This window comes from Lolium perenne, chromosome 2, assembly GCF_019359855.2.
Source record: "Lolium perenne isolate Kyuss_39 chromosome 2, Kyuss_2.0, whole genome shotgun sequence".
NCBI lineage: Eukaryota > Viridiplantae > Streptophyta > Magnoliopsida > Poales > Poaceae > Lolium > Lolium perenne.
This window is the reverse complement of record NC_067245.2, coordinates 284242807-284251634: the sequence shown is the minus strand read 5'-3', so window position 1 is coordinate 284251634 and position 8828 is coordinate 284242807. Positions and strand designations below refer to the sequence as shown.

The window sequence follows — 8828 nt, the reverse complement described above, 5'->3', positions numbered from 1 at the left end:
TCCCGCGCCCCCGGGTTACTAACTGGGCCGCAGCCCAACATCACGTAAGCCGTTTTTTCCTTTTCGTTTCTTTTTGTTTTCCGTTGTTTGTTTTCTTTTTTAAAAGAATTTTTTTAAATCTGAACATTTGTCAAAATTAAATATTTTTCAAATTAAAAATAAATCACTTTTTAAAAATCTGAACATTTTTCAGATTTGAACATTTTTAAATTTGAACAAAAATGTATTTTTTTCTATGAACAATTTCCGAATTTGAACATTTCTGAATTTTAACAACTTTTATATTTGAACAATTTTCGAATCTGAACGATTTTCATATTAGAACAATTTTCGAATTTGAAAAAATTTCATATTTGAACTGTTTTCAAATTTGAACGTTTTTCGAATTTGAACGGTTTTCAAATCTGAAAACCTTTCATATTTAAACGGTTTTCAAATTTAAACATTTTATCAATTTGAACAATTTTTAAAAATAAATTTTCGAATCTGAAAAAATATAAACAAAACCGAAAATAGAAAAAAGAAAAGAAAAAAGAAAAAAGAAAAAAAGAAAACAGAAAACAGAAAAAGAAACCAGAAAAAAAGAAAAAAAAACTGCTACAGGCTAAACATACACAAATAGGCCTGGCCCATACCCGACCAGGGTGTGTGCGGTGGCCGGTAGCCAGCGACCTGGTCGGTGTATAGGTTTTGCCATTTTTTTAAAAAATATAGGTTTTGCCATATTATCGGCATGTATGCCAGCATCACTCGCGGATTGTTATCCTAGCCCAGCGCCACAGGCCCACAGCCCAGGCATTGTGATTTTTTTTCACCTACTAAAAGGTACACAAAGCCCACCGTGTGGGCGACGAAAGCGAGCAGCGTCTACAATCCGTACCCAACGACAACTCACGAGCTCCCGCCATGGCGACAGCTTCCGTCGGCGCCACGACATCGCGAGCGCTCGAACCCCAGAGCGACCCCTCCCCCAAATTCTTATCCGAGGCATCCTCCTCCTCCTCGTCGCGGACCGCGGAGGCAGAGGCGAGGCAGGTGTGGTGCCACGACGGCGCCGATGCGGACGTGCTCGACCTGGACTCCCCGTGGGTCGCGGCGGCCGAGGCGGAGTTGAGGCTCGAGGAGGCCGCCATGGACGGGGCTGCGGCGGGACTGCGCCTTCATGCACGGGACGAGGCTGACGAAGACGAGATACGAAACAACCAGGAGCGACAGGACGACGAGGTATGGTATGCTGATTAATTTGGGAAATTTCAGTAATGGTGTAGTCTCTGATCTAAATTATCTGTCGCAGATTTAACGAACCTAGACAGATTTTATGAAACATTTTACCCGAGTCTGCGACAAGTAATTTAAATTGGAAGGAGTAAATTGAATTCTTGATCTTTGTTGTGCTGCATCTATATTTGCTAACTTGCAATGCAGTTTTTCTGTTCACTGGATCGCGATTATTTTTATCTTGCTCGAACAAAATAATGCAATTGTACCATGGTCATTCTCATCCATTTGCAAATTTCATCTTCACCGCAGCTGATGGCACTGGAAGCAATATACGGGGATGACCTTGTTGAACTAGAAAACAAAGGAGGGCTCCGATATTTCCAGGTTATTAATTACTTGCTGATGCTACTATTTCATTTATTCTTGGATGGTGGAAATTGTAGAAGGGTTTTGGGGAAGCCTCACACGTATAATGACGTGGGGTTCCGGTGTTTATATAATAGGTCAGAGGTCTAGGGTTTGGTTACAATTACAATACAATCAATATGTGCAATCTAACACCCCCGCAGTCCCAGCGGGAGGTTCTCAGACGTTGAGAGTGGACCAAAAGTCGAGGAAGAGCTGACTTGGTAATCCCTTCGTCATGACATCCGCGAACTGATGGGAGGACGGAACATGTAGAACACGGACCTCTCCCAAGGACACCTTCTCGCGGACGAAGTGGATGTCTATCTCGATGTGCTTGGTACGTTTATGTTGCACCGGATTCGAGGACATGTAGATGGCGGACACGTTGTCACAGTAGACAACCGTGGCGGAGCTCATGGGGCGATGAAGTTCCTGGAGCAACTGGCGGAGCCAACAGCACTCGGCGACGGCGTGGGCGACGGCGCGGTACTACGGGACACGGTGGTCTGTCGCTTGGAGGACCAAGAGATGAGACTATCACCGAAGTAGACGCAGTAACCGGAGGTGGAGCGGCGCGAGTCCGGACAGCCGGCCCAGTCGGTGTCGGAGTAGGCCACAAGGGCGGTTGACAAGGAGGCGAGGAGCTGGAGGCCAAACTCTAGTGTACCCCGAACATACCGCAGAACACGTTTCACGAGAGCCAAGTGAGCCGTGCGCGGAGCATGCATGTGAAGGCAGGCCTGCTGAACAGCGTAGGAGAGATCGGGGCGCGTCAGTGTGAGGTACTGAAGACCGCCCACGATGCTCCTATAGTCGGTGGCGTCGGGAAGAAGTTCGCCATCGGAAGCGGAGAGCTTCGAGGACATGTCGACCGGTGTAGGTGAGGGGTGACAGTCAGACATGCCAGCCCGCTGTAGGATATCCATAGCATATTGTCGCTGTGACAGAAAGAGACCACCAGGGGACCGGCGGATCTTCATACTCAGGAAGTAGTGGAGGTCCCCGAGATCAGTCATGGCGAACTCGCTATGAAGACGCGCAAGAAGCCCCTCAAGAAAGCTCGTCGACGAGGTGGTGACAATGATGTCATCCACATAGATCAGTAAGTACGCCGTGTGCCGTAGAGTGGAGGATAAACAACAAATCCCAGAGTGGCGATGTAGGAGGCGAATCGGTGGTACCAGGCGCGAGGGGCCTGCTTCAGGCCATACAGGGACTTGTGGAGGCGACAGACATGGTCAGGGCGAGAGGCATCAACAAACCCAGGGGGCTGCTGACACTAGACCACCTCTTCCAGGGATCCATGCAGGAACGCGTTCTTCACATCAAGCTGCTGTATAGGCCAACAGCTGGAGAAGCAATGTGCAGAACGAGATGGATCGTAGAAGGCTTGATAACAGGGCTCAAAGTCTCCTCGTAGTCGATGTCGGGGCGCTGGGAGTACCCACGAACAACCCATTGGGCCTTGTTGCGCTCAAGGGTGCCATCCGAGTGGAACTTCTGATGAAAGATCCACTTGCCAGTGACGACGTTGGCACGCGGAGAGCGAGGAACGAGTGACCAAGTGTTGTTGTCGACGAGAGCCTGGTACTCAGCGGACATGGCGGCACGCCACTGAGGATCCTGCATCGCCTGGCGGAAGGTGGTGGCGACGATGTCGGTGACGGAGTCCACATCGGAGAGGTTGAGCCTATCCACGGGACGCACTTGGCGTCCGGAGCGCGTGCGCCGAGGGGCGGAGGCCCCACTCGAGGAAGCCGCCAGGGCGTCGTCGGCAGCAAGCGTGGCAGGGACACTGCGTGCGGCGGCGGACCGGGCGGGAGGTGCAGCAGGAGTTCCTGTCGTGGCCACCTGCCGCGGCAGAGAAACTGCTGGACGTCCTGCCGTGGCAGCCGGTCGCTGCACAAAAAACGCCGAATTTTCTGCCGCGGCAGAGGACCTGGCTGGGTGAGGAGGTGTCGAGGCAGGGGCGCTCGGGGCCGGCGCTGGGGTGCGCGGGGCTGGTGCTGGAGCTCACGGTGGGGGCACGGACGGCGTGCCGAAGAGGTCGTCGAGTCCGCGCGGCGCTGGAGGCGCAGGCGCGGATGACGAAGCTGCATGCTGAAAAGGAAAAACTGTCTCGTCGAAGACAACATGTCGCGAGACGAGAATTCTCCCAGTGACAGGGTTAAAGCTGCGGTAACCACGATGGTTAGAAGGATACCCAAGAAAGACACATGCCATGGAACGTGCACTGAGCTTGTGTGGGGCGGTGCACGCGATGTTAGGATAACAAAGGCAACCGAAGACTCGAAGATCAGTGTATGAGGGAGGACGACTATGGAGACGTGTGTAGGGAACCTGGGATTTTATGGCTGTACTAGGGCGACGATTGAGCAAGTATGTGGCAGTAGCCAGTGCCTCGGCCCAGAAAGGAGCTGGGATGTGAGCCTGAAACATAAGGGTGCGCATAGTATCATTAATGGTACGAATGGCACGCTCGGCTTTACCGTTCTGTTGGGAGGTGTATGGGCATGACAGCCGCAGGGCGGTGCCGTGGGTGGTGAGAAGAGTATCAACAGTCTTGTTGAGGAACTCGGTACCGTTATCTGTCTGGAGGGAGCGAACAGTGACACCAAACTGCGTGTGCGCATAAGCGAAAAAGGTTTCGAGAGTGCAGGCACTACATGACTTGTTGCGAAGTGGAAAAGACCAAAGGAAGTGAGAATATTCGTCGACAATGACAAGGTAATATCGAAAACCAGAGGTGCTTATAATTGGAGATGTCCACAAATCACAATGTATCAAATCGAAGATGGCACTAGACGCTGTAGTAGACTGACTAAACGGTAAACAGACGTGCTTGCCAAGCTGACATGCATGACACACCCGAGTACGACTAATTTTATTACACTTGATAAAATCTAGACGCTGAAAAGCCGACATGGCATCATGCCCGGGATGGCCAAGACGCTGGTGCCACAGGTCGGCGGTGGCGGTGACGACCAAAGCGGTGGAGAAAGAACGGCGAAAGCGGCTCCTCCCAGGAAAAGTGTAGAGATCTCCGTCACTATTGCAACGAAGAATCACGCGACGGGTCTTCAGGTCCTTCATAGAGAAACCAAAGGCGTCAAACTCAATGGAACACATATTATCGCGGGTAAACTTGCGAACCGAAAGCAAATTGCGAATAATGTGCGGTACTAGAAGTAAATGGTTGAGTCGAAAGACGTGACCAGAAGGTGTGCGAAAGGAGGTGAAACCAGAAGAGGCAATAGGGATGGTGGTGCCATCCCCGACAGCGACAAAGTGAGGAGTGCGAAGGGGGGAGGAACGAGTGAGGTTACCATCATCGTTGGTCATGTGCGAGGACGCGCCTGAGTCCATGACCCAACCACCTTGCTTAAGCGCGAGGTTGTTGAGGGCGGCGATGAGAGCCGAGCTGTCCCACGTGGGCGTCGAGGTCGACGACGCGGTGGTGGTGTAGGCCTGGGGGCGAGGGCCCAGGATGCCCTGTCCAGAGGAGGGGGCACGCCACTATCCAGCTCCCGGGGAGAAGCAGACCCACGGGACGGCCGGGGCAGGCGTGCGGGCGGTCTGGGTAACCTGGGTGGCGCCTCCACCCTGGCGTCCGCCGGTGCGGCCCTTCTGCTTGGACGGCTGCTTGCCTTTCCCGGCGCCCGCGCCAGGGGCAGGACCGTCACCGCGGCAGCCGGGGCCGGGGCATGGAGAGGCAGGGCCGCGGGCCTGGCCGACGAGGGTGGTGGTGGGGGAGTTGGCCGCCGCGTTGGCCTGCTGCATCTCCTCCATCAGGAGCATCGCCCTGGTGCGGAGGAAGGTGGGCAGCGGGTCGGTCATGGAGATGACCGTGGCGGCGGAGGCGAAGCGAGGGCCGAGGCCGCGCAGGGTGTTGAGGACGAGGGCGTGGTCGCTCACGGGAGAGTCGTTGTCGGAGAGCGCATCGGCGAGGTGCTTCTGGCGGCGACAATACTTGTGGATGGAGAGAGACCCTGCACAAGCAGGCGAAAGTCATTGTCAAGGTAGATGGCTTTGTTCGCTTTGTTCGCAGTGAAGAGGTCGCGTGCCGCGAGCCACAGCTGACGCGCGGTCTGATTCCCCGCAAGGATCATGTCCGCGACGTCTTCGTCGATGGCGGCGTGGAGGTGGTTGAGGATGGTGTAGTCGGCGGTGGCCCACTCGGCGTTGGTGGGGGCAGCGGCGACGGTGCCGTCGACGTGGCCGAGGTAGCCGGAGCGGCCGAGGGAAGCTCGCATGTAGATGCACCACTTGGAGTAGTTCCCGACGGCGAAGGAGAGGAGGACGGGGCCGGCATGACGCGGGGCGCCGGCGGGTACGAGGGCGGCGGCCGAAGCGGCCGCAGGGGCGGCGGAGGTCCCGTCGGTGAGGGCAGGGAGCTCCATGGCAGCGGAAGGTGGGGTGGGGCTAGGGGTGGCGGTGGCCCGACCTAGGGCAGCAGCGGCCGAAGAGGCGGCGGCGGCTAGGGTTGGTAAGGGGGGCGGCGGCGGCTAGGGTAGGACCGAGATTTGTGTGGTACCATGTAGAAGGGTTTTAGGGGAAGCCTCACACGTATAATGACGTGGGGTTCCGGTGTTCATATAATAGGCCAGAGGCCTAGGGTTTGGTTACAATTACAATACAGTCCTACTGTAAATACAATATGTGCAATCTAACATAAATCTTGGTTGAACTATGCCATCTAATTTTACCACCTTAATTACAGATTTTCATACGCTACGATCTTCATGATGATGCTGAAGTGTGTGCCAAGCTTTCTTCAGCTAACAAGAAAACAAAATGTGGAGCGTGTCCTGATGATGATGCCACAAAAGAACATAATGTTGGATCAGACGAATTCTCTTACACCTGCAACTTTGAGTACCTTCCTCCTTTGATACTGACATGCCTATTTCCAAAGTCGTATCCTAGCAAAGAGCCACCATATTTTACAGTCACCTCTAAATGGATGGATGAGCCTAATGTTTCCCAACTTTGTGAGATGCTTGACACCATTTGGGCAGAGCTGACAGGACAGGAAGTGGTATATCAATGGGTTGAGTGGATACACAACTCTTCTTTGTTACATCTCTGGTTTGATGGCAAGATAATGTTAGGTCAAGACACTCCAACATATAGAAGAGACAGACGTGCAATCTCGAGAAGTCTCTCGTTGGAGTCTACGATCCCTTCCATGCTCACTTACAGTAGTAAAAAACACTATCAAGCTTTTCTTGATGATCTCCATACGTGCATGATATGCCTTAACCAGACCAAAGGTAAAAACGGTTTCCTCTTGGGCATCTTCTTTATGCAGCAGTAATAGCAAGGAGCCAATCTGTTATATGATTCGTATGCGATTTCTGCGACATTTTTCTTTCCAATGAAGTTTCTTGGGATGCTGAATTACCTTAATCCACGATCATTATCCCATAAACTAACTTTAATTTTGAATCATTTAGGTTCCAACTTCATCAAGCTTCCGTGTCACCACTTGTTTTGCATGAAGTGCATGGAGACGTTATGCAGCATGCATGTGAAGGAAGGCACTTTATTTCAGTTAGTATGCCCCGACGCCAAGTGCAATACTTCCATTCCACACTACTTGTTAAAGAGGCTTCTTAACGAAGAAGAATTTGAACGTTGGGATAGACTTGCTCTTGAGAAAGCATTAGACTCGATGGCGGACGTGGTTTACTGCCCAAAGTGTGTGATTGCTTGTGTGGAAGATGAGGATAACACTGCACAATGCCCGCAATGTTCGTTTACCTTTTGCGGCTTTTGCAAGGAATTATGGCATCCAGGAAAGCAGTGTCTAAATCCAGAACAGAAACTCCAGCGCCGGAAGGTAAAATGCCACCAAAATATCTTCCCTGGTAGCATTGGATGGAAACTGGGAGTAAACTCATTTTTTATCAACCATATGTCGTTTATTTTATGTTATTGTACTGTCACAGGCGTCAGGCAGGATGACTGAGAAGGAGGTGGCACAGGAACTGCTGAACATCAAAGAGTTGTACAAGGATGTTCGGTTATGTCCAAATTGCAGAATTGCCATCGCCAAGAGTGAAGGCTGCAACAAAATGGTGTGTAGTAACTGTGGCCAGTTTTTTTGCTTCCGTTGCGGCAAGGCAATCGCTGGCTACGATCATTTCAGGTAAACCATTCACGTTCTTTCTGTTCCTTCAAACAAGGGGAGGCATCCTGGATATTTGTCTTGCTTATCTCTCGGTCCATTGTATCGTCCTAACAGACTATCACATAAATTTGTCCATTAACTACAGGAACTGTCGACTATTTGAGGCTAGAGATACGGCAGAGTGGGAGAGGGAGATGGACCAACTGCAATTTGGAAACCAGATGCGGAATATGTTAAAACCATTAGGTGCCGTCGTGAGATGTCCAAGGTGCCGCGAAAAGACCTTCAAGGTAAGAAACCTATATCTCTCTCTTAAAACTGCATGTAATTAACAGGGCGGCCGCTTTGTGATAATCTTTCTGAATATATAGCACCTTCTCTATGCATCTGACCGGCTACATGACGTCCATATGTAGGATGATGAGAAATTTGTCTTCTGCTGGGCGTGCCGAGCAAGCATTTGCACACTATGCAAACAGACAGTTGAGGATAAGAGGCTGAAGCGAGGGCATTGGGGGTCGCCGGATTGTGTGAGGCTTGCCGAATCATAGGATTAATTGTACATCGTGGTCATGTTGACCAACAGAGGATGATCCATTACTTGGCTATACGTTGTTAGATAGATGATAAGAACTCTCCAGCAGCGAATTTATACCCGTTAGATAGCATCCCGTTTAATTCGGTCCTCTTGAAACTCGATCCCCGGGTGGCCTGGCTGCACACTCGCAATCCTTGCCACTCAGCTAGCACATTTTACATATTAGAACTTCTAGGCTGCATTTAAATTATTGTACCATAAATACTCATCCCAAGTTCAATGAATCTAGATGCATTCTAGCTTATATTTTTATCTAAATCAGCGAACGTATTTAAGGCCGGAGGGAATATTAAATTGTGTCGAAGTTACCTAAAAAATAATTCACAGAATAACTAAGAAAATATGAAAAATATAATGCTAGGCACAACCTTACATTTGCTCGCAGAGACACTGTTTAACATTATGCATAGCAAATTAACATCTAACTATGTATACAAGGTACATTTATTCATCCTTGTTTGTTCACGC

General features: G+C 50.8%; 1 protein-coding gene across 1 annotated transcript; it reads left to right on the top strand.

Annotated features, from left to right (window-relative positions):
- The first annotated feature begins 871 nt into the window (after positions 1 to 871).
- Positions 872 to 8566, top strand: LOC127336398 (uncharacterized). Its single transcript, XM_051363207.1, has 7 exons — positions 872 to 1224; positions 1531 to 1605; positions 6350 to 6902; positions 7086 to 7471; positions 7581 to 7780; positions 7908 to 8052; positions 8179 to 8566. The coding sequence occupies exons 1-7, from the start codon at positions 907 to 909 to the stop codon at positions 8311 to 8313; spliced, it is 1812 nt and encodes a 603-aa protein (XP_051219167.1). The 5' UTR covers positions 872 to 906; the 3' UTR covers positions 8314 to 8566.
- The last annotated feature ends 262 nt before the right edge of the window (positions 8567 to 8828 follow it).

Excerpts from the sequence above, each read along its gene's own strand:
- LOC127336398 (XM_051363207.1), top strand. The coding sequence starts at position 907 with ATGGCGACAGCTTCCGTCGGCGCCACGACATCGCGAGCGCTCGAACCC. Across the intron at positions 6,903-7,085 it reads ATGCCTTAACCAGACCAAAG|GTTCCAACTTCATCAAGCTT; the intron begins GTAAAAACGGTT and ends TGAATCATTTAG. Across the intron at positions 7,472-7,580 it reads AGAAACTCCAGCGCCGGAAG|GCGTCAGGCAGGATGACTGA; the intron begins GTAAAATGCCAC and ends GTACTGTCACAG.